At 42.9% G+C, this 25,255-nt stretch overlaps 1 protein-coding gene across 2 annotated transcripts in view; it reads right to left on the minus strand.

The window, feature by feature from the left end:
• The window catches only part of LOC148020558 (anthranilate synthase beta subunit 1, chloroplastic-like), a 38,288-nt gene extending 21,456 nt beyond the window's left edge, over positions 1-16,832 (minus strand). The window contains exons 1-5 of one of the 2 annotated variants that reach the window (XR_015694565.1): positions 16,645-16,832; positions 16,418-16,560; positions 15,965-16,035; positions 15,835-15,872; positions 15,592-15,702 (exon numbers count right to left, since the gene is read on the minus strand). Coding sequence is in view for 1 of the 2 variants with exons in the window: in XM_087698335.1 (XP_087554461.1) it covers positions 15,592-15,702; positions 15,835-15,872; positions 15,965-16,035; positions 16,418-16,560; positions 16,645-16,744 (463 nt within the window). In the remaining variant the exon portion in view is untranslated. The remainder of the gene's footprint in view (positions 1-15,591; positions 15,703-15,834; positions 15,873-15,964; positions 16,036-16,417; positions 16,561-16,644) is intronic. The other variant, XM_087698335.1, reaches the window with a different exon arrangement.
• Positions 16,833-25,255: the final 8,423 nt, after the last annotated feature.

The raw sequence follows: 25,255 nt of genomic DNA on the forward strand, positions 1-25,255 counted from the left end.
AGAGGGGCGAGATGACACCAGGCGGCTCCAGAAGAATGCAAATGGAGGCTATAGGATGTCGCCTGATGTTGGAGATGTTGGCGATGGCAACTGGAGGCCAAAGGCAACTTGGGAGATGGCGCCAGACAATGGGTGACAACTGGAAGAAGGCACCAGGTCACTGCGAGGCTCGAGGGAGAGGAAGCAGCAGTCGCAAAGGATAAACAACCACGAGGAGGTAGACTGATGGTTGCAATCTGCACAAGAGGGTGTGAAACCTACACAAACGGAATAAGGTTGAATGGGGGCAACCTGTCTATTTATAGATGTAGAAGGTATTCTGCTAAGAAATACACTTAGCCAATTGAACAGCCCCAAAACATGCTTATTTTAGGCCTGTTTTAGCCAAAACCCTAAAGTGGGAAGCAGATCGAGAGAGTTAAGTGAGAGAGGATCTAGAACCCTAATTTTCTATAAATAGGAAGCCATCCCTCAACTCTTGTCTAATCTCGTTTTTGCAGATTTCAGATGTTTCAGCTTACTACTCACACCCCGTTCGCGGAGGACATCTCAACCGAAGCTGTCCATTGCTGTCTCCATCAGTTGGTGCCTAATTTCCAGCCCTCTTCACGCAGTTTGGAGCTGGTTCCAGCCAAGTGACTATTGTTCCTGTGCAAACCTGCTCCCGAACAGCCTACCACATCATCATAGTCCTCCTGCCTACGTTTTTAGTCTTTCTCTCTCCTGCAAGCTGTCTTGCCTACGTTTTTAGTCTTTCTCTCTATTGCAAGCTATCCTGCCTGCGTTTTTTGTCTTTCTCTCACATGCTGCCTACGTTTTTAGTATTTCTCTCTCCTCACAGTTGTTTGCATCAGATCCAGCTTCTCACTGCTGCGTTTGCTGGCATTCGACATCCAAAGGCTACCTTGCTGCGATTCAGGGGTCTGTTCGGAGTATGACACGCTCTCCAACTCATTACCCCGGCCCCAATCCTTGAGATACAGGAGTTCAAGGTTCAGTATTCATTCAGTGCATATAGTGTGTTTGCTGTTTGAGCATCGTATTATTCAGTAGTTATATCACTTCATTTATTCACTATATTCATTGTCTCTGAGTTACCCTAACCCTGTCTATGTTCTTTTATCAGTCTATGCTTTGTCGTACGGTTTCTGTTTATGTTTCTGTGTTAGAGTATTTCTTTACATGGTATCAGAGCCCGGTACTCTCTGAGAAACCTAGGCGTTTGATCTGAAAGCTCTACACAAGAAGCAAGAACAACAGTAGGTTCAAATGATTTCGAACACAACAACACTGATTCAGTGTCCAGAATCAACTATGTCAAGAATCAAGCGAGTGTGGGTCGATCAACTTGCTCCACAAAGTTCCGACATAGTGAAAGACACATTTGATTACATGGAAGAAAAGCTAGGCAAGCTGACCTCTAAAGAATACAAACTGATCATAACTTATCGACGAAAGAAGATTGAGAAGCTCGATCGAAGGATTGCCCTTCAAGAAAGGCTTTTAAATAAAGGTATGCATGAATTTCTCTCTTCAGATGTTGCACATAAATCTAATGATGTTGCAAGGCCGTCGAGACCTCTATCAGGGATGGGCCCCCCTCTTGGAGAACAAGACCCGAAGTATGTTCCTTTCTTTCATCCTCTTCCGTCCACTCTGGTGTAAGGTACTTTAGATTCGTCTTTTGTTCCTTTTTATTTTACCTCTTCTCCTTTGCAATGTTCTGGTAGAGATCCTGTGTAAGAAAGAGTCCAGTCTATTGACTACGGAAAAGGTCCGCTTGAGGACCAATTCTTGTATGTTAACACACGTCGTGGGGATTATAAGAAAAAGCCAGATACCTCTTTTTCTAACCTTCCTTCTTTTCAGTCTACTTCACAAAATCAGAATGAATTTGGTGTTCCTTTTTCTTCATTGCCTAGTGCATCATCATCTTTACACTTTCATTTCCAATCATTAAATGTTAAAAATGAACAAAATGCACACATTTAATGAACAAAATGCATCTGCACCTCACACGCCACATTTTCAAAACCCACCCATCCCATCACATTCTTCCGCTGCTTCTCCACTTTCATTCACACCATTTACATTTCCATTTTAAACACCTCATGTCGCACCACACATCACACCGAGGGATTATGGAAACATAGGCACATCCTTTAGGACCTCATCCTTACCTCTGTCGAGTGGTGTTCCACCGACTTCACACACACTTTCGCGATCATTGCAGCCTGGGTATTTTCCCCTCAGTCTCTCTCAAGTGTGGAGCAGTTGACTTCACAGTTTGCCTCCATGGCTTTACCTAGTGGATCTTCTGGTCATACTGTTATGCCCCAACCTCACTTTGGACCGGGCTTTCATGTCCCAATGCCTCCACCTACACCAGCACCTTATAGAAGCATTCATGTTCCAGTGCCTCCGCCTCAATTGGCACTCATTGGACACTCACAGCCTACTTTTGCCTACCCATCTTTTCCCCTCCTCCTCCTCCTTATCAAACACATCCATCTCCACCATCTTACCCTCCACAATCTTATTCCCCACATCCATCTTACCCTACCTACGCAACACCTCATGGTTCTAGCTCATCTTATACCAGGCATGCATTTAATGACAAGACTCGTTTTAACAGGTCAAACTTTACTACTTGGTCAAACTTGATGAGACATGTCCTTGACTCCCAAAACCTATGGAATCTTCTGCAGGGGTTGGAACCCCAACCCAATCCCGCACTAGTTCCATACGAGGTTATCTGCTCATGGAAGGCTAGGAATGCCTCCGCTATTGTCGAGCTGATGCAGGGCTTAATGCCTGAGTTTCATTCTTAGCTTCAGCATTTTGACTTGGCGTCAGAGCGACGGGCACACTTAACTGACCGCTATGCGGCTCGAGATAGAACCTTTCGTATTAATCTTGACCATGAGCTTCAACTTTTCAAAATCACTAACCGGGATGGCTTGAAAGTCAAGTTGGCTGAGTATCGGCGTCTCCTCGCTGAATTCTCCACTACGAGGACTCCTAAGTTCTTTGACGATCAAGTCACATTGTCCCTAAAGAAACTCCCCACGAAATACTTCAATTTTGTGGAAGACATAGTTTCAAAACCTACCATGCCTACATCCTATGAATTTAAGTCTCAACTGTTGCGTTATGCACGGTTGCTCAATTAGTTTCATTCGAATTCCTCTTTAGAGGGGACTCTGTGAAAGAAAACTACTAGGGTTTGCACTGAGGACACACAGAGTATACGGCCACAATAGAAACACAAAGAGACAGACACAAATACAGAGGGCAAAACTCAAACCCTAAACGCAAAACTCAAAACTCAAACACAAAAACTCAAACACAAATAAAAGAAGGGAGAGAGAGAACACAACTCTGAAGTGAATGAATGTTGTAAATGAATGTAAGAGTGTACAGTGTGCTCAAGGGCAGAGTAAGGGCAGAGCAATGTTGGAGTGTGACATCCACCGAATATGGATCCCAAATCTGTGACCACCAGTCGGAGTGTAGGAGTGCTGAATAGTGAATAGCAGCAGGCTGGTCACCAAAATGCGGCAATATAGAGGCTGAAAATTGGTAAACGCAGCGGTGTACCACTGATCGGAGGTTGGAAACTGTGCACAGCCTGCTGTAAACAGCAGGCTGAAACAGTGTCTGAGAGTGTCAAGGCCTGCAATGCTGAAAACGCACGTTGGCTGACCCTGGAGATGATGGACAGCAAGCTGAACAACAGTCTGGGACAGTCTGGAGCAGTCGCCAGCAGCTGAGAGCTGTTGCCTACAACAATGGACTGGCTGAAGATAATGTGGCTGCACTCGATGATGGCTGAACAGCAGATGGAGATGGGCTGCAGGCTGGAAACTGGACGCCAACAGCAGCAGAGGGTGTGTGGGCTGGTGTAACCTGCAAACAAGGATGATGGCTGAATGGGGGCCTGTCTATTTATAGATGTGGAAGGGCAGCCCAAAAATTAGGGTTTCCACTGAACTCTCTCGAACCACTCCCCGTTTTAGGGTTTCCACTGAACTCTCTCGAACTGCTCCCCGTTTTAGGATTTTACTCTAAAAGAGCATTTTTAGTGTGTTTTGGGACTGTTTAAGAGACTAATCAGCAAGTAATGCATATTTTAGCTCAACACCCCCTCTCAGGCCCAAAACTTAGCTGAAAGGTTACACTAGCCATTGTGATGTTTATGTACCCCAAGATGTCCCACCCCAAAGCAAACAAGGCATCGAACAAAGGGTGCACATCGGCTGCCCAATGACCTACCAAGACTACAGAGGCGATGGTTATCTTACCAAGGGAATCCAAGTAGTCACCCCAGAGAGGATAGGGCATCAAACAAAGGGTGCACATCGACTGCCCACTGGCCTACCAAGCCCTACAAAGAGGGATGAAACTACATGGATTTATTTATTTTTTGAATAAGTGAAGCAAATTTGATGGGATATGGCCGATTGAGAAAAGTGACCCAGAAGACGAGAGTAGGGAGGATACACCCAACACATCACAAAACAGTAAAAGCTAACCTATCCACTCAGGGTGTCAATGACAAGGAAAAATAAGTGATGAGGTATCCATGTGATGAAGAAGGATGGTGGTGTGGTAACAACAGCCGCCGGTGGAAACAGCTTAGGATCCGTGCAAGTGGTGCTCTGCACAATGAGATGCAAAGTATGCTACATACTGAAGAATGCTCATGCAGCAGGTGCCACTTAGACAGTGTCCCTCATGGGAAAATTGTTCACTTGCCCAAGCACCCTAGTGCAAGGATGATGTAATCATGCAATGCAAAGGGTAAGGTACAACAAGGGGAAAAAGCCAATGTCAAAGACAAAGTGCTAAAGCCTGTAGAATATCAAGAAGGGTAGGAACCCCCTCTCAACCTAGATATAGATGCTGAAGAAGGAAGAGAAACCTGATGTCGGTCTTCATACGGTGCCGAGAACCATAAGGAATGAAAGAAGATGAAGTGGATGAAGCACCAAGCTAGAAGAGCAAGGTAGAAGTCACCTCCATGATAGCATTGAGAGAGATGTTGCACGATCCGCCTCAGGAGAGAAAACCGCCATGTTGGAAGAAAAGCAAGCACTCCTAGGAAGATGAAACCATGAAAGGAATGGTGCGCATCCCCACGTCTCTAGCCCAGGGAGGACCAAAGCAATCTGCAAGTTAGCTCTACACTGAAAGACAAAACCCTGCAAAAGAGATGAGAATCTGCAAACTCAAAGGTTAGTGGTGAGATGCTCCAAAGCAAAACAAAACAAAAAGAAAATCTAACTCAAAATAAATGCAATGAATGTGTATGTGTGTGAGTAAATGCAACAGAAGACAAAAAATGCAAAAACTAAGGATAATGAATCCTATGGGCCCGACTCTAAGAGTGCAAAAAATGAATGCTAGACTGACCTAGGGTATTTGAAAGAACCTAGAGGCATGTGAGTCGAAGAAGGTGGCTACCATCGCGTATGTCCAGTAGCAAGGCTTTGCCAAGGGAACACCTGACGAGGTGGAGAGGAAGGTGAGATGGATACATGAACTGCAACAGGATTGGAATCTGCAGACCAATCAGCCAATCCCTTAGGGGTAGTGAAAGAGATGGGCTGCTGAGGCTGTACTCGAGCCACATGTCCGGCAACAGCAACAACGGGTGCTGAAGGAGCAGATGAAGCAGGAGCGGAGGGCGTAGCCCCACTGGACTGTGTAGTCGCAGCGGTCTGCTGAGGCTTTTTAGGTGGAAGACCTTGGGCCTTGGAGCGACACTCCTCGTCCACATAGCCGGCTCTTTGGCAATGTGTGCGACACCGGTTTTTCTTCGCGAGTTGCTGCCAAATAGGTCTAGATTCTTTGGTTCCATCTAAGGAAAAGAAGTCACCCTTTGATTGGCTTGCCTTCGCATCTAGCGAGTTCTTGCCACTAGTGGTTGTCCCTCCAAAGAAAAGACAACCAACCCCCTCTGCTCTTAATAAGACTGTGATGAGAATTTTTTATGGACTTGATCATACAGCCTCGCGTAACGCAAGAACTGGCACTCAAACTCGTACAAGGTTGGCAATCTAGGTTGGGAGATGATGTGTTGAATAAAATTGAAGTACTTGTTGGGCAACTTATGCAATAAGAATGTAACCTGATCGTCATCTGACTTTGGAGAGCCAGTAGTGGCAAACTCGGCAAGTAACCACCTATATTCAGCCAGCTTGACTTTCAGATCATCCCCTTCCTTAATAGAGAACTCTTGAAGCTCAAAGTCGAGATTGATGCGCCGAGTACGATCACGAGTCGCATAGCGGTCGAGAAGGTGACTCCAATACTCTGACGCGAGCAGAAAGTGCTGCAACTGAGAGTGAATCTCAGGAAGCAATCCCTGTACCAGCTGAACATTGCCTATGGCATTGCGAGCTCTCCATTGACAGATGTAATCAGGGTGAGCTAGTTGAGGGTCCGACATAGGCTCTAGACCAATGACGAGGTCCCAAAGACCCTCAGACTCAAGCACTTGTTGCATGAAATTTGACCCATTAAAACGTGTCTTATCCGTGAAGGCATTCTTGGCCGATGCAACAGGAGTGGTAGTGCTCGGAGATGGATAGTGTCAAAAAGTGTAGTGTGGGTAGCATGGGGGAGTAGAGTACACTTGGGAATGGGCCCCAAAGTGCCCACCAGGCATGCATGTAGTGTGCAAGGTGGATCCATAGGTAGGGATGGGTTGACTAGAATGGGCATGGTAGCCACATGAGGAACCCAAGGAGGTGGGACGAGAACACGGTGAGCAAAAGATGGGAATCCCTACGTAGGTGTAACCCAAGGAGAGTGTAAAGACGCACCAACGCACCATAATCTGAGGATGGAAACCCCTACGTATGAATGGTCTGGGAGATGTGAAGCTGGGGATAGCAAGGAGGATGTCCATCACAGTCATCCCAGGAGTTATGGGTATGCTCATGTGCTGAAAGGTGAGAGATACTGTGTTAAAGGGTGGCATTCCCCCTAACGAAGTACCATGGTGCAAAGAGGTAGAGAATAAGGTGAAGGAAAAGGTGCTAGGAGCGGAGATGGAAGATCCAACCCCTAGGGTATGTGATGTAGATGTGGAGTGTAATCCAAGGTTTTGGAAAGATGATGAGAGGTGTGATATAGAAGAGGGTGGGATGGGAGGAAAGTGAGAAGTGTGTGTGATATGCTCAAATGAAACAGAAGCTGTAGATGTACCTAAATTTCATCTGCTTCGTGAGCCCCCTCTATTGAAGTTCACATACGCAAAGCCATCCGGATCCTGTACCTCAAAAGAAGAAACAAGCGAGGGTTTTGATTCATGTAACACAAAAGAATTGTACAAACCTGACATTGGACCTGACTAAGATGATGAAGATGGATCGCCAGACGTTCTGAATACCGTATGTCCTCCATGATTGGAGAGGTGGCCAGTCTCACCAACCGGTCCAGATGTGGTAGCAAAACTGGTAGGAGCGGTGTAAACATCACCATACTTGTTGCGATAGTACTCCTCAAAGTCCTCCTCTGTCATGTTAGTGAAATCTGGTGAAGGTGGAGTGTTGTCCTCCTCACCGAGTCCATAATGTTGTCTCAAGGCCTCCAATGATGGAGAAGCTTAATAAGACATCATAGGAACTGGAGAAGAAGGTGTCTGGGACATTGTGATTCGGTTCCGAGTCATATTGTGTGCCTCACACAAAGACTAGCTCTCCACAATATCCGTAGGATACTCTTTACAAGAGCACCAGCTCTTATACCATGTGAAAGGAAACTGCTAGGGTTTGCATTGAGGACACACAGAGTGTACGACCACGACAGAAACACAAAGAGACAGACACAGACACAAAGGGCAAAACTTAAACCCTAAACACAAAACTCAAAACTCAAACACAAACAAAAGAAGGGAGAGAGAGAACACAACTCTGAAGTAAATGAATGCTGTAAATGAATGTAAGAGTGTACAGTGTGCTCAAGGGCAGAGAAATGTCGGAGTGTGACATCCCCCGAAAACGGATCCCAAGTCTGTGACCACTAGTTGGAGTGTAGAAGTGCTGAATAGTGAATGGCAGCAGGCTTGTCACCAAAACGCAGCAGTTTGGAGGCTGGAAACTGGTAAACGCAGCAGTGTACCACCGATCGGAGGCTGGAAACTGTGCACAATCTACTGTAAACAGCAGGCTGAAACAGTGTCTCAGAGTGTCAAGGCCTACAACGCTGAAAACGCAGGCTAGCTGACCCTGGAGATGATGGACAGCAGGCTGAACAGCAGTCTGGAGCAGTTGCCAGCAGTTGAGAGCTGTCATCTACAGCAACGGACAGGCTGAAGATAATGTGGCTGCAGTCGATGATGGCTGAACAGCAGATGGAGGTGGGCTGCAGGCTGGAAACTGGACGCCAACAGCAGCCGAGGGTGTGTGGGCTGGTGTAACTTGCAGACAAGGATGATGGTTGAATGGGGGCAGCCTGTCTATTTATAGATGTGGAAGGGCGCCCCAAAAATTAGGGTTTCCACTAAAATCTCTCGAACCGCTCCCCGTTTTAGGGTTTCCACTACACTCTCTCGAACCGCTCCCCGTTTTAGGGTTTTACTCTAAAAGGGCATTTTTAGTGTGTTTTGGGGCTGTTTAGGAGGCTAGTCAGCAAGTAATGCATATTTTAGCTCAATAGGCTCTTGTTGCTCATTCTCAGAAAGGGCAACAAGGAAAGGGCAAAGAAAACCAAACCTCCACTCAAAATCAAAATCAAACTCAAAAGCAAAATCAATCCGGGGACTCGCAAGGAACATCCCAATCCCTCAAAACTGGGTGGCAGAATGTACCTAAAAAGAATAGGTATTGTCAACATTGTCAAAAGGCTGGCTATTTTGACGACGAGTGTCGATCAAAGTAAACAGGCACAGCACCAAAACCTAAGTCTTAGACCCCCGCCCCTCAGTCGGGCAACCCCCAGCAGGGAAGGCAGGGTAATGGCAAGGGGCAGTTTAAAGGTCAGACTCACACTGCCACCACACAGCCATCTCAGTTGACAACGTTCTCAACTCCAAAGGGCTTGTCTAACTGGTCTGCAAAGGCCCACATTGTCTCCATAGAGACATTAGATGCGAGTCTCGTCCATATCTGTGCGTTGCCTCTCAACCAGGTGACCGCAGAGGCCCACTTGACACAGCCAAGCACTTCAGCTCCTATTTTAGATTGTGGACAGTGAAGCTACACATCACATGACTCCTATAGAGTACATCTTCCGTACCCAAGTCCCTACAGCCGAGCGGGTCTACGTAGGAAACAACTCCTCGGTCAAGATTTAGGCACAAGGTTGCGTCAGTTTTGCCACTGACAAGGGTCCGGATTTGGCTACGCTAGACAATGTATATCATGTCCCTCAGCTTGGGGTGAACTTGTTATCTATTTAGCAACTTTGCCGGTTGGGGAGAGCGGTTTTCTTTACAGCGGCCACAGTCGAGATGCTTGACTATCTAACTAGTTAAGTGATTGCTCGCAGTGAGGCACAGCCTAATGGCCTATACCACATGACACACTTTCTGACCAAGCCGACAGCCAAGGGCTCCGTGTGTCACAGGGACGTGAAAATTTGAGATGCTTTAATCTTGCTAGTAACATTTGATTAAGTTACTAATCAAATGTGCAAGGTTGTTTAGCACATGTGATGCACATGGCAGTTATTTCATGGAAACGGGCCAAGGACCCCGAGGATGCAATGGGTGTTAAAGGCAAAAGTTGTGTTAAGTTATGCAGTTGGTGTCAGGTTGGACCCTAGGACAATTGTTTGGCCATTAAGTGTCAGCGGTGACACTAGGGACTAGCATTAATTAATTAATTAATGCTAGTCTAAGGGTCAATAGAAGTTGGAAACCACTCCAAGTTGCAAATGGCTTAGCCATTTTCATTCCAGATAGGCATGTTTAATTTTGGGCAGGGTCAAAGGGCTGAAATTAATTTTCAGAATTAATTAATTCTGAAAAATTAATCTAATGGTTGAAAATGCATTAGGAAGGTTGCCACTTGGCAAAACTTTCCCATACAACTAGGGAGAAGGCTGTTGGAGGGTAGTGGAAGCTGAGTGGCAGCCATTCGGAGCTTGGTGGAGGGAGAGGAGGTGATCAAATTTGGCTCTGAGAGGCGGCGACGACTGATTGTGTGCCACGACAGGACAGGGGGCAGCAGGTTTTCTCTTCCGCCTCAAGAGAGGCGACGGTAGGAGAGGAGGGCTTGCCAGCCGAGGTGTTATTTTACCCCCCCTTTTGAAGCAGTTGGTGCCATCAGATTTGTCATCAGAGCTACAAATCAGAAGATACATTTCAGCTGATTTTCTCTATTTCTACAGCATTCTCTCATCTCCTCGAGTCTATGCTCAAGTATTCTCAGCAATTCTCAGCCATGGGTGGCAGAGTACAGCCAAATTTGGTGGACAACAGAGAGTTTACTGCTATAAACCCTAAATTACAGCAGTAATTAGGGTTTAGCAGCCACCTTGGGACCCGTGCCATCAGTCAAAGGCATTGTACACTGAAATCGGCATCGGAAATTCGTGGAATTGTGAGGATTTTAGATGCCAGCCCATCTATTGTGAATTTTGGACAGCATTTGACCAGTCGAGGTTCCATTAGAGCAAGTCCTAGGTGAAATTCAAGGGGCAATTTGCCAGAATGCTTTGCTGATTATTGGAACAGCAAGGGGCTTTTGAATCAGCCAAGGAGATTGTGAAATCTTGACTTGTAATTTATCCATCAGCAATTGAAATTAAAGAAATACCGAAAGGGGCACCATTTTTAGGGCCAACAAGGTGTCCATTGTCCAAGTTTATGAAGGTAAAGTCAGCATTTCAGTTTATGTTCATTTGCTAATTGCTGTAATTAAGTGCTTAATCAGGTTAAACCACCCTATCCGAGAAGGAAGGCTGGTTTCACTGTGTTTCATAGCTTCCAGACCTTAGCCATATCTCGAGAGCCTACGAACAATGAGCGTCTTCGGCATTTTCGCTTAGGGCATCTTGGTTATGACTCACTTTATGAGTTGTCACGCCGTGTGGGGAGCGGATCTAGAGAGTTAAGTGGGAGAGGATCTAGAACCCTAATTTTCTATAAATAGGCAGCCACCCCTCCACTCTTGTCCAATCTCGTTTTTGCAAATTTCAGGTTTTCAGCTTGCTGCCCACACCTTGTTCGCAGAGGACATCTCAACCGAAGCTGTCCATTGCTGTCTCCATTAGTTGGCGCCTGATTTCCAACCCTCTTCACACAGTTTGGAGCTGATTCCAGCCAAGCAACTGCTATTCCTGTGCAGACCTACTATCGTACAGCCTGCCACGTCATCACAATCCTCTTGCCTACGTTTTTAGTCTTTCTCTCTCCTGCAGGCTGTCTTGCCTACGTTTTTAGCCTTTCTCTCTCCTGCAAGCTGTCCTCCTTGTGTTTTTAGTCTTTCTCTCTCTAGCAGACTGTCCTGCCTGCGTTTTTAGTTTTTCTCTCTCCTCACTGTTGTCTGCATCAAATCCAACTTCTCATTGCTACGTTTGCTGGTGTTCAACATCCGATACCTGCCTTGCTGCGATTCGGGATCCGTTCGAAGTACGACACACTCTCCAGCTCATTACCCTTGCCCCGATCCTTCAAATACAGGAGTTCGAGATTCATTATTCATTCACTACATAGTGTGTTTGTTGTTTGAGCATTGTATTATTCAGTAGTTATATCACTTCATTTATTCACTGTATTCATTGTCTTTGAGTTACCCTAGCCCAGTCTGTGCTTTGTCGTACGGTTTTGTTTATGTTTATGTGTTAGGGTATTTCTTTACAAAAGGGTACCCCAAAAATTAGGGTTTTTGGGAGGCCACTAAAACTCTCTCGAATCGCTCTCCTCATACCATTGAATGTAATCCATGAATAAACTTTCTCATCTCCATATTGGAAGGAACTTCATAAAGATATTTAAATTTAAGAGAAACAACTACAAACTTGTGGATATATATCAATATTGTCTCCATGGCTTTGCTTCAGCTCATCCCATTCTTGTTGCACATCCACTTCAAAGGATTGAGGGCAAAAACTTCTTGCTGAACATCTACTTAAACTCTTTTCAAGACGGATTTCTTTTCCTCTTGAACAACTTTAAGCCACCAATTTAAAGCAACATCCTTTAAATGCATTTTAACCATCCTAAGTTTTGATTTTTCTATATAATCTTCACCACCAAAAGCAGCATCAAATTGTCTAGTAAAAGACACAGCTTTCTGAGAATCTCTCTTACCGTAGAAAATGTCAAACTTGAAACTCCTCTCCAATTTTAAAGTCTCTTTTAGTATTGTTTTCCTTTGCTAAAAGAATCTTTGGAAACTCGGCTACCATGGAAATAGTCGGTTCTTTTACTTTCTCCTTGCCATTCTTCATGGAGGGATTCTTGGGACAAGAGAAGACACCTTATGTATGATAAGACTTTGAAGTCACAGCTTGGATGCATCCCCAAATGATAGGTGATATGTTTACATTTCATAGACTTAGTTGCATCAATAGCATTGATACCTTTCATAATGAGATAGGCCTTCGTAGCCGTAATATCATCTGTTTCAAGAGCCTTCTCAATAAGGAAATCTTCAAAGACCTTCGCTTCCACTCGTGTTTTAGCTCTTTTCTCCATCAATGCTTCAATTTCCGGATCGGCTTCCAACTTCTTATATCTTTGTATCTTCTCATAATCAAAGAAGCATACAAATACAGAGTGTTAGCAGCCTTCCGATTGTTCATCAAAATTTTCCTCTTCGGCTCTTGACATGGTGAGAAAGTTCGGCCCCAATATCTTGTTACTCAGAAAAGTTCTTGCAAAGAATAAGTCCTTGCTTTGATACCAATGTAAGTACGGGGAAGAACATGAGAATGACAATATTATAGTCTTAACCAACTCCATCAATTATCGCCATGAATATTAGGAGAGAGAGAGAGAGAGAGAGAGAAGAGAGAGCCGATACCACATTGAGAGGGGTTCTCTCTTTACAAGAATTTATCGAAACAGAACCACGAGCACCAAGTGCCTGAAACTCTAATTTTTACAAACTCGATAAGCAAGTTGATTTTCTTTTTTAGTGCTTGGATTAGATCAAACTAACTAGAAAGTGCTTCTTGGATCAGAGTTATATAGGAGAATACAAAGCATGAGGCCGAAACTTTAGCATAAGAGCTTATTCCAAATGAAAAGAGAGATCTCCAATATACAGGTGTAAGGCTTGGGTACTCCAAAGTGGAAAAATAGAGATTACAAATGACAAGAGTTTGTTGAAAATGACAAGTGTAGGGACACTTCTCTTCAAAATGACATGTGTCCTCTTCTAGATGTGACATGTCACTTTTTTAGAGAAAGAAGCTTCCAAACCTTCTATTCTAAAAATCTCTCAAATGGTTAAGAATTTAAGATAGCTGCTGAAGAAAAAATTGTTCCTTGCAAAATTTCAAAGCCTTTGACGTGAACAGGATTTCCATTAGAGCAACTTCTAAAAATAGTAATCTCTAAAATTTTAGGAGTTGCCAGATTTAGCTTCTGAATAGCTTCATTGTATAGGTTCACCAATTCATTATTTATTTCTTTGATCATAAGCATCTGGTTTCACTTTTTGAAACCACTCATTATATGGGCTTCTAATCAATTAGATTATCTAAGTGTAAAAGTCTTAGTCATTTGAGCTTTCTGGCCAATCTAACCGCCCAACTAAACTTTTAATTTCTATTGCACATCTCATCAATGACAACCCAAGTATAATTATAGGGTATTCTGGCCATTGGCTACCCTTAAATAGAAAAATGAACATTTAATCATATTTTAAAATACTTGAATAATACAAATCGCCTTTCAAAGTACATGAACATCAAATTAATTTGGAATCATTGAGCCAATATGTCATGGTAACAATTGGCATACAAAAGTTTGGTTACATCAAATCTTAGATTACGATGGTTAAGTAGATTTGTAAAGGATATTTAGACCACTAGCCCAAGAACAACTAAGCATTCTTCACTTGCAAATCCTTGATGCTACCTTGCTATCCTATTCGACACAAATCTTATATCATTTGCCATGAACTACTGACAATTGTCATTAAACCACAATCAAGCTATGAGCACACTAACACATCTCAATCACAAATTCTCCTACTCATTGGTAAGATTTGCTACTAAACACTAAAAGACTTTTTTTTTTTAAATGGCATTATTGATGCACCATCCACAAAAGCTCCAAATCTTACCACCTCTAAAACCCTAAGAAATGTAACTTATTATTTGATCATTGCTTAGTGCTTATAGCCAAGCACTTGTAAAGTATCAATGATAAAGTTATTCCCTAAATCCTTTGTTCATTGACTACATGTTGCAATTTTCCCTTACCATTTAACTATAGACTCCTACATTCTAAGACAAGCAATTTTACTTTTATCATCATATTTTATTTTCCACGGGGTAATATTTAATTATTAGAACAAGTCTGTGTGCACACATGCGAGCTTGTGTGTGTGGATTGCTTCTATAAGGGTTTTTTCCAAGTCTTGGATGCTACTTAGAAAAGACATCTACCTTCACAGTCCGACAAAATGAGAGCTCTTAAACTCAATCTAAGTTACAATTAGCACTCTAATGTAAAAACATTTGCAAATGTATTTGTTGCAACATCATCTCTTGCTTTCACATCTTCATGCTCATTAGCTACTTCTAATTGTTGCTTCTACAAAAGCTTGCCAATGGAAACAATCTTTCATAGATATTGCATCGAGTGATGCTTTAGAAGCCTTTGGCAAATGGCATGGAGAAATTGTGTGGTTAGAGATACTTGAATCTACATAACATACATCATTCTTTGATGAATCATTAGTAGTCAGTATGCAAGTTGGGATAATCTCACTATGAAAACCATCCTATTGGGATGATTTTAGAGAGATTCTTTGGCTACTAATAAAACATGCCTAGCAACATGGGTAGCTACCTCCACATTGGAAACATGGCAATCATGTAAAAACATCAAAGATTGGCAGCCGGTAACACTTACATCTAGAAACGTGGCCTAGTTTGATTGACCCCAAAGAGGTAATTATGTGTCAACTTTACAAATCAGCAGTCAATTACACTCATACAGGTAAAACAAAAGGTAATGTTAATATTATGGTTCACAGAATGAGACATATTGTATCAAGGGTTGCATCCAAGTCTCAGGGCAATATGGCTTTGTTTTGACAAGGAAAATATTGCAAGTTTTTAAATTAGGTCAAATTTTGGGCATTGCTAATAATTTGACTAATGCAAAGAAACTAAGGATGCATAGAAGCTAAACCGTTTCGTTTGTACACTCTTTTAAAATGGACTGCTCAACTTCGATTTCAGATTTTTCTGCGTATAAAAAACAAGTTTGTACATATATAGGCATGTATGGATGCAAGCACATGTATAGATTCATATGTAAGTGGGTAGCTACCTTGCCTTAGACTTCCCTATTTCCTATCTTAACATTCTCAGCCACATCACGAGGAAAACTGACCATAAACAAGTTAACAGACTGATTAATAGCCTGGTATTGCTTGAAGATACAGCTAAAGTTACCTCCATAAGCTTCTCCCATACATTGTAAGCCCATGCATACACCAAATAAAGGGATGATCGGACCAAGTTTTAAAACAGTTTCCAATGAAATTCCCGAGTCCTGTGGTGTGCCTGACATCCATTTAAAGAAGATCAGAGCAACAACGACTTGAAATGATCTACAAACAGTGTGTGTGTGTGTGTGTGTGTGTGTGTGTGTGTGTGTGTGTGTGTGTGTGTGTTGCATTGCTACACAGAACTAACCTGGCCCAGGGGAGATAAGAATACCAGGTGGTCTTTTCCTGGAACAGATGAGAAAAAAAGTTGTCTGCAAGTTGCGTGAAACTCTAACCCAATTCAGCATGTAAAGCCAATCAAAAGAGTTTTGACTTACTCCTCCAGTTCCCGAACTGAAAGCTCATCGTTGCGATACACGTCATACGAACAACCCAAGCTCCCTAGATACTATGTAGACAGAATGAATGGCATTGTCATAAATACACCGCAATAAAAGTTTGCACATGCACGATCATATAGTGGCAAGTCAGCCCTTAGAATAAGGTCCTTAACTTTTACAGGCTCTGTTCCCTAAAATGGGTCGACCACAGTTAAAACCAATTTCCTACATTTCAATGGTTAGTCTTCGCCCGATGAAGGGTTGAATGAGCAGCTTTTTGAGACTGTGAAGAGGATTGAGAATCGAGATGCCGGCTTCCACAAATTAAATGCGATGCGATGCGATTAAGCACGTGGCTGATTCGTTGTCGCGTGATAGCTTGAAACAAGTCCCTGATTTGTAGACAATACTTGGTGACTAACCCAGAGATTAACCGGAAGGAGGAGCAACCTGGCAAAGATTGTACGTAAAGCTATCGTAGTTGTCAATGACGACGACGGGATTCTTGGGTGTGGGCGTTGAGCGGATTGCAGCGCTGTCGAGAGCTTTTGCGGTCGTCGCAAAGCAGACTCGTCTAAATCGAGTGCTCCTCTCTAATCATAAACCACAAGAGGTAAGGCAGTGCCCTGAATCTCCTCCTGCACATTCAGTCAGAACAGAGCCATTCGGGACTTTACCTGCACCACACTGGCGCCTTGCAAGTAACGCCGCTGTGCGCTCGCCGGCGTGAACACGCAGAAATGGGTCTTGTACAGGTCCAGCGCCGGCCATTGGCATTTGCGGCACACCTCGATCAGACGACCTCTTCTGGCCCACCGCCGCCCAGGAAGAGGAGGCCTTTGCATTCTCATCTCGTTAGGGGCAGGGCGCAGGGTTTAGGGTGGTTACACACTGCCATTGCTCGCCCAATCTGTGCCTAGTTTGTGGGCACAGGAAAAGTTGACTTGGGCGGTCACTTGTCCGCCACCTGCTTACACACTGGGCAGTGAACACTTTTCGTTATCAATAAGTGTCCGTTCATCTTCCGTCCACAATAGTTTACACACCGGACACTTCCTGAATCGCATGTGAATGAAGGGACGCTAAGGATGTTGATCATCATTCTCATAATAATTATTTTTAGAATACTTGATTAAACACTTTAAACCGACTAATAAACATTTTAAAAAAGTCACCAATAAAACTAAAAGCATGAATCTGAAGTTTTTCCTACCAAAGAACTCCAAGATTATGACCTTATTGCGTCGTTGCTTTCTGCGCCAATATATTTGTTTCTATGGTGACTACTATTCATGCTTTTGGAAGCTCACTCACTTCCAAAAGAGCAGGGGAGTTGAACCCCTTTGCCATGTTGTTAAGGCATGGCTCTACCGAGCTCTCTGTGGAAAGGTGGAAAGAGGGAAATTTTTTTAGCACACCACCCCTCTTTCCACCTTTCCACCTGCGTTGCAGATACAAGGATGACTGAAAACTTAAAAAAATCATGCAAGGATGGCTAAAAATTACTTACGTGGATGTGATTGTGCTTAACAGTATGGGCTGAAAATTACTTACTTGGATGTGATTGTGTTTACTCACCATTGTCTTCGTCGTCCATCTCCTCCGCAGAGTCAGAATTACCAAATATTGTTCTCACATTTGCACTCTCCCTCTCTTGATACATGGCTCGAGCAATGTTATCTCTTCGAGATGCCCCCCTAAGATGGATTGCCTCTTGTGTTGGCTCCGCTGCTTGAGCTCTTTGTATTACTTGTGTGGTACCTGTGTTAGTTAGCATAGCAACCTCTGCTAATCCATTCCTCAAACTATTTTGCTGGTCCATGTCTTGATGAGCCGCATTACTTTCTCTATCAAGTTCTGCTGTCGCTTCATGTATCCATGCATCATCAAAACCATCTCCATGCACAATACATATATTATGTAGAACAATGCATGCTACCACCATCTTTGGGACATTTTGTAAAAGCATGTCACATCTCTTTAACAATATACAAAATCACGCTTTAAGGATGCCAAATGCCCTTTCAACTGGCATACGAGTACTTGATTGTATGTAATTCCAATAATAACGTTCCGGAGATAGCCCATCCTTACTACCCTTTAAAGGAGAAAGCATCCAAAAGCGTGCAGGATAAGCACAATCGCCTAGTAGACAGTATTGTCCCAGAGCTTTGTTTGTGCATCATTTTCCTAGGTCTGAACGTTGAAAAACATTCCAATCGTGCATAGAACCTGCCCAGCCAACGTCATAGTCCCAAACAACACAATTGGCTGCCACGCTTATCTGTAGAATAATAGAGTGGAAGCCCTTCCTATTAAAATAATCTTCGTGATTCTCCCTTGGGGCAATTATGGGTATATGACTACCATCTACTGCACCAATAACATACGGTATGCCTCGAAGGGCTTGAAATGCACCAGCATATTTTTGCATTTGTTGTGGGGAAGGCCACTTTACATACATACTATGCAACCCAGAAGCACCCAATGCATCGCAAAAGTCCCAAACAGCCAGTTGTGTAAATGAGGTTGAGACTCCATACAAATCGGCTATTAGTCCCAAACTTGAGCCGCTTGCCAAGCGATGCAGAGCCACACAGACCCGCTTCTCAAAAGGTACTGCCCTTCTATAGTTCATATTCTTACGTCGCATTTGTGGTGCTAATTTCGCGACGAGATATTCAAATGTACTCCTACTAACTCGTAACCTGCTTTTAAACATTCGGTTTGTATAACTCCCCATAAGCCCCTATTCCATAAAAGTTTGTGGTCTTGGATAGGCCCAACATGACCGTTGATCGTGCCTTCGCTGACCTATCCTGGCTCGACGTGCAACGTAACCTCGAGCCATGCACTCCATCAAAGTATGCAATAGCATGCTGTCGTCGTCCCCGTCATCCAAATCACTCAACAAAAGTTGAAACATTGCTATGACAGTGACTACAACACTGATGACACACATTATCAAAAGACTTTCGTCGTCCATTCACCTGTCAAAAGATTAGACGAAACCTTATGAGACACTTGAAGAGAGATGTAAAGGTACAATAAAAAACTTGTTTTTTTTTTTAAGTTCCAAATTCATCTACAGTTGAATTCATCATTCCTTTTTAAGACTTTTGATTACATCTAATAGACCAGATACCGAGGAGGCAAGTGTATCCATGATAACGAGCTTGCGCTCTTCAAATGTTTTTTTTTTCCTCTAGGTTTGATTTTTGGTTGGCTAACATTGATCGGGCGGTGCTAGCCATGTCACTGAGAGACTCCTCTATCTTTCTACCCTTTTTATTGCGTGCTCCTTGGTTGGTTGTTTGATCATGCACGATCTTCGAAGGCTCATTGGAGCCAATGTCTTCTTGGGTGTGGTCACCCTGATCATTGGAGACTGATGTATTGTTGTCTTCTGACAAAGACAACCCACCAACAGACGAGGCATGTGCATCGCTAACAACATTGGCACGATTCCACATATATTCATCCACAATATCATACCACTGACAAATGATTCTGCGATCATTGCCTGATATGGCATTGTGGGCCTTATCCTTTCTATATGACTCATAAATGCGTCCCCAACGTTTTCTGCATGCCTCACCATCTTTGTCAAACTCTGGAAATAGCGATGCTAGCTGGGTGGCAACCTTGGACCATATATCCACTCCTTGCTTCGGTGGCTTTGAGAACTCCACACTCATGGATCCTCGGATGTGAATGAGTTGTACTGTCCATGCATCCTTCCATTGCACAAACGGTTTTTGTGTGGCTATTATATGACCTTGTGTCTCAAGACCGTCATTCTGATTCTTTCCTTTCCATGCCCTCTTTGGTTTAGGAGGTTTAGGAGTATCAGACTCCGATGATGTTCGTCGTGGACGTTGTTTGGTGGCATTCTCAGAAGATGGAACCATTGGTTCTTGAGCCTGAACCAAGTCAACCTCTTCACATGAGTCTTGGTTGGCATCACAAGAACTTATTGCTTGTTGTTCTTGTTGTCGTGGTGCTGAGAGACCATGTTGAGGACTATGTGCAACTGGACGAAGAATTACATTATTGTGTACTGTTGTGGGTCTCTCTATACCTAATTGTCTTGGTCGTTGGAAAGGTACGAATTGAGGAGGACGGGGATTGATCAAAGGAGGGCGGTTTGGAAACACATTTACAGGGATATTGCCAACGGCAGTGTGGCTTGGCATGTGGTTTGGAACACCCACACTTTGGCTCGAAAAGTACATGAAGTCATTATTGCATATTGCATCTTGGCTCATTTGAGACACGAACTGGTGAAACTCCTCCATGGGAGTGCTCTCTTCAGAATCCATTCCAATCGTCCACCTTACGCATGAAAATTGATACATCATTTACACTATGTGAATGGACAAACAAGTTTATTGTTCTTTACATAATGCACTCCATTTTTTTTATTTACATTTCAATAATTGATTGTGAGGTGACAACTATAGGATAACTCCAATTACATTGCAATTTATCTTACAATTAGAAAACAATATGGTTAAAAAACAATAAAGAAAAGGAAATGTTATACAGATACATTGATTCAAACAAAATGATGGGATGTATGTATAGATAATAAGTTTTAGCCATTGTCAATCTGTAATAGATGCCAAACATATATAGCGGAACTATGAAAGGATTCATTGCAATGATGAACATATATCAAACAATATGGTTAAAGAACAATAAAGAAAAGGAAATGTTGTACAGATACATTGATTCAAACAAAATGATGGGATGTATGTATAGACAATAAGTTTTAGCCATTGTCAACCTGTTATAGATGCCAAACATATATAGTGGAACTAAGAAAGGATTCGTTGCAACGATGAACATACATCAAACAATATGGTTAAAGAACAATAAAGAAAAGGAAAAGTTATACATATACATTGATTCAAACAAAATGATGGGATGTATGTATAGACAAGAAGTTTTAGCCATCGTCAACCTGTAATAGATGCCAAACATATATAGCGGAACTAAGAAAGGATTCATTGCAATGATGAACATATATCAAACAATATGGTTAAAGAACAATAAAGAAAAGGAAATGTTATACATATACATTGATTCAAACAAAATGATGGGATGTATGTATGCATCCGTTAAGTAGAGAAGAGAGTCAAAGTGGGTTAATAAAGGAATACTCAAGTCCGTATAACCACAACCTTTGCATAATCACCATCAGATTTGCTGCTCGAGTAATTTAACTTAAAGTTTAATTACACCCATTAGGTGCAATGGCATAGAATCCAAAAGAAATTAGTGTTCATCACTATGAGCACACAGAGACCAATCAAGCAAAAGGCAAGAAGAGAGCACATTTTTCTTGTAGGGTGTGAGTACTACCATAGACAAGAGGAGCACCATTAGAGATGAGTGAGATAGGAGTAGAGCACCGCACTCGAGCCCAACACATGAGCAACATGCAAGAAGCACACGAATGCCACCATCGTCACCAGCACCGTTTTGCGAGTATGATCCTCCTCAATTTTGTGCCTTTCTCCAGAGCTTGAATCCCCCCAACCTTGGGGTTCTTATTCTTGCCTTGTATTGTTGCATAATTGAGTAGCTCTATGCATCACAAGCTTGAGGGTACCACAAGCTTTGTGCTCAACATGCTTTGTTGACACAAGCATTAGGCCGCCTATCACTCAAGCACAATGGCTCAATTGCCTTGGCACACCACTCTTGTCATGGCACCGTATACTCCAACAACGAGCTTACCATTTGACCCTTTGAACGTCCCTTCAAGTAATGGATTGCTTAGATAGTGCAATATAGCGTAGATGCCTACTCTCAACATACTTTCAGTGCTTAGGCTATTCACACTAGCCACAACACACTCAAGTCATGTGCTCAAGTGAACATCTCTAAAATGCTCAACTCTAGTCCACTAAAATATTAGGATGGCTCTTGACTCAAGTGATGATCACTTGAGACTTCATATAGATACTCTTAACCCGAGAGCCACATGCACTTAAAGTATACCCTTTTACATCTGGATAACTAGTGTGTACCCCATTCAAGCCCATACCCTTTTACACTTAAGATTGTAAATGGGGTTGTAACCTAGTGGTTCTCAAGGACAAGAGAGCCAATGGGGTTATAGCCTAGTGGTTTGAGTATGGGTTGAGTGCTGAAGGTATGTAAGTTCAAATCTTAAGTTCTACTTCTCGAGTGTTACAAAACATTATGTGTGTAAAGATGTCTTCAGCCTTCAAGGTAGTTCATATTTTCTCAAAAGCCCTAAGTGCTATCTTATAGACTAAATGGATATCACTTCTAAAAAGACAAGGGTCAAAGGCATTTTCAACATCCGACTTACACAATCTACAGATTCCTTGTGTCTTGTTTTATTTTTTATATATCATACCCTCCTTATAACTAATGCTCTTATCATAGCCTACAAGTACAATGCTTTCTCTATTATGAGCTCTCTCTCCCCCCCAAAATTGCCTACTTACAAGTAATAAATTCTGAAACCTTAATGTAAACATGACTTTCTCAAACTTCTTATAATGTCATTCTAAAATGGGTACATCCCAAAACAAATGCATGATATCTTCTTCCTTTTTGGAGAAGAAACCACACCTAAAGTTAATGCTGCAAACTAGTCAGTCAAGGTCAATAGAATCACCTGTGAAAACATTACCAAGCCAATCAAAGAGAGAGAGAGAGAGAGAGAGAGAGAGAGAGAGAGAGAGAGCATACCTGTGAATGCTGTGAAGTTCTGATCTGATAAAGACCTCTGCTTCCGAGCTAGAGATATGATAAAACCCTCGGTTGAAGCTTGCGAATCACCTGCGAAGCCTACAAATTACATGCAAGAAATTGGCCATGATCAAACCCTGAACTGGTTAAATTACATGCAAGCAATTGGCCATGATTAAACCCTGAACTGGTTTCTGCAAGAGAGAGAAACCTGGCTGGATGCATCATCATGAAATATGCCTTCCCACCTTCACAATGTGTACATTTTCATGCGAAGAGAGGGATGATGAATCCAGAAAAACACAGAGAGATGAACCTTCACGATGTGTACATTTATGCATGTGGTGAAATGGGCAACACATGGAAGCTCCTGTGTATCAACGGCTCCCTGTGTGTCAACGGCCACAGGGTGCACCTACCTGGAGCCCACTCATGTGGGAAGAAAACAGAGCTCTGATGAGCATGGGGGCCAGAGAGATCATCACAGAAGGTGGAGCCAAACGAGCTGCAGCAACGGAAACGTGCAACGGGAACGGGCTGCTGCAGCAACAGGAACCAGGGCAACGGGAAGCCCTCTCTCTGTCCTGGAGCCCACCACAAGCCAACAGAGGAGCGGCCAATCACAATCGACAAGAGAGGCGAGGACGGAACAAGATGGGGGAGCTCCCCTGCCCTGCGGAACGCATAAAGGGGGCGGGGGGAGCATTGAAGACAGAGAGAAGGCAACGTGCCGGACGCCCCCAGTGTGTAAGAGGGGGGCGCCCACTTTTCGAAATCCGACCTTCTTATTGGCCGGATTAGGTATGCTCGGGCGGCCGCGGACCGGTGTGTAACGGCCCTTAGCCAACAATCAAAAGACTTTTACATTTGTTGCCTCCTTCGAGTCAAATTAGTGAACTCCTTCCCCACTTTTGAATGGGGAGTCTCCCCCATCCCATTGGTAAAATGATGGACAAGGGTATACTTTTGCATTTGCAAGCAATCAAAAATAATGATAAGCATATTTTACTTTGTTGCAAAGCACATTCCTTTTGGCGTGCAAAGGCACAGTGTCCATGTCCATGCCTAGTTTCAAAAATTGCATACCCACACTTTGGGCAAAGGGTTGAGCATCTGTCATTTGGTGTATAACCAATCTTATTCATAGAGGCTTACAAAATACACCTAGTGAATTGTTTTTACTTTATTACAACTAGGTGCTTTGCACCTAGATTCTCTCGATGCTTTGCATCAGTAATCTTTCATATCGGGCTTTGAAGGACTGGTGTAATTAACAATTAGAAGGTCACAACCTTAAAACCAAACCTACATACATGGCACATGTGGAATGACCCTCGAGCTAAATTTCTCAAATTGAAAAAATGGATGTCATATTTAGATGGATGGATATTCATGAAATTGAGTTGGATGCATTCTTTGATATTTCTAAAATTAGTACAAAAAATAAAAATATATACTGTTACTATTAGACTAGCTCTTTTCACCTATTTTCGATCCATTTCTCTCTCCAAAATCTCTCTATCTCACATCACTACATAGTTCTAAAATCAATACTCAAAATTGATATACATTCTATAACGGACCTTTCAACCTCCAAACTTGCTAAAGTGACTTGAGAGAGAGAGAGAGAGAGAGAGAGATGGTGCATTAACAAAAGCCCACACTCACACATGGAATCTCTTTCTCTCTTTCAAGTCTCAATCTATCACCACACACAACAGTTGTACAAAGACTTGATGGTGCATTAACAAGAGGCCACACTCGCACATGGAATCTCTTTCTCTCTTTCAAGTCTCAATCTATCACCACACGCAACAGTTGTACAAAGCCTTTAATCTCTCTCTCTCTCTCTCTCTCTCTCTCTCTCTCTCTCTCTCTCTCTCTCTCTCTCTCTCTCTCTCTCTCTCAATCCCCAAGCCTTTAATTATATGAAGCCTTTCATGGCTTCTCTCACATGAAGGGAGAAGTCCAGGTGAAAGCACGAGCAAGTAGAAGCAACAGAGGTGTGAGCTATGACAAATGGATCAAGAGAGCAAGAGGCTCAAGATGTGGGAACTCCAACAATCACAATGTGTGACCAACCTCCCTTATTCTATTTACTGAAAGAATAAAGAATGAGGTAATAGTGATGGTGGGTGTTGGCGACCTGTAGTCTACATGTGTACATTATTGTTAATGTAGTGAATATATGGGTGGTATAGGCATATGCAACTTTACCCCAAATGACCTTCCACTCAAAAGCGAATGTGCCTCTAGTGAGAAGAGAACAAGAAAAAAAGTGAGCATTAGGAGAAATATGGACTTTTTTTGTCCCTTAAGGGGTTTCTCTCACCTCTCTCCCTCTAAAAAGAGATTCCAAAATAATATTATAATGAGATCTTCTACAATTAAGCAAATCTCGTATTCTTATTTTCAATAGATTTCACCTATTATTTTATTCCCAAACTATAGGATAAGGTTACTTTTTGAAATGTGAGAAGGATTGAAGCTTGCACAGGAGAGCTATGGCGAGAGAGCAAGAGCAAGAGCGAGAGAGAGAGAGAGAGAGAGAGAGAG

The sequence above is a fragment of the Lygodium microphyllum genome, chromosome 18 (assembly GCF_053477565.2).
Source record: "Lygodium microphyllum isolate KBCC chromosome 18, Lygodium_microphyllum_v1.1.10, whole genome shotgun sequence".
Lineage (NCBI taxonomy): Eukaryota > Viridiplantae > Streptophyta > Polypodiopsida > Schizaeales > Lygodiaceae > Lygodium > Lygodium microphyllum.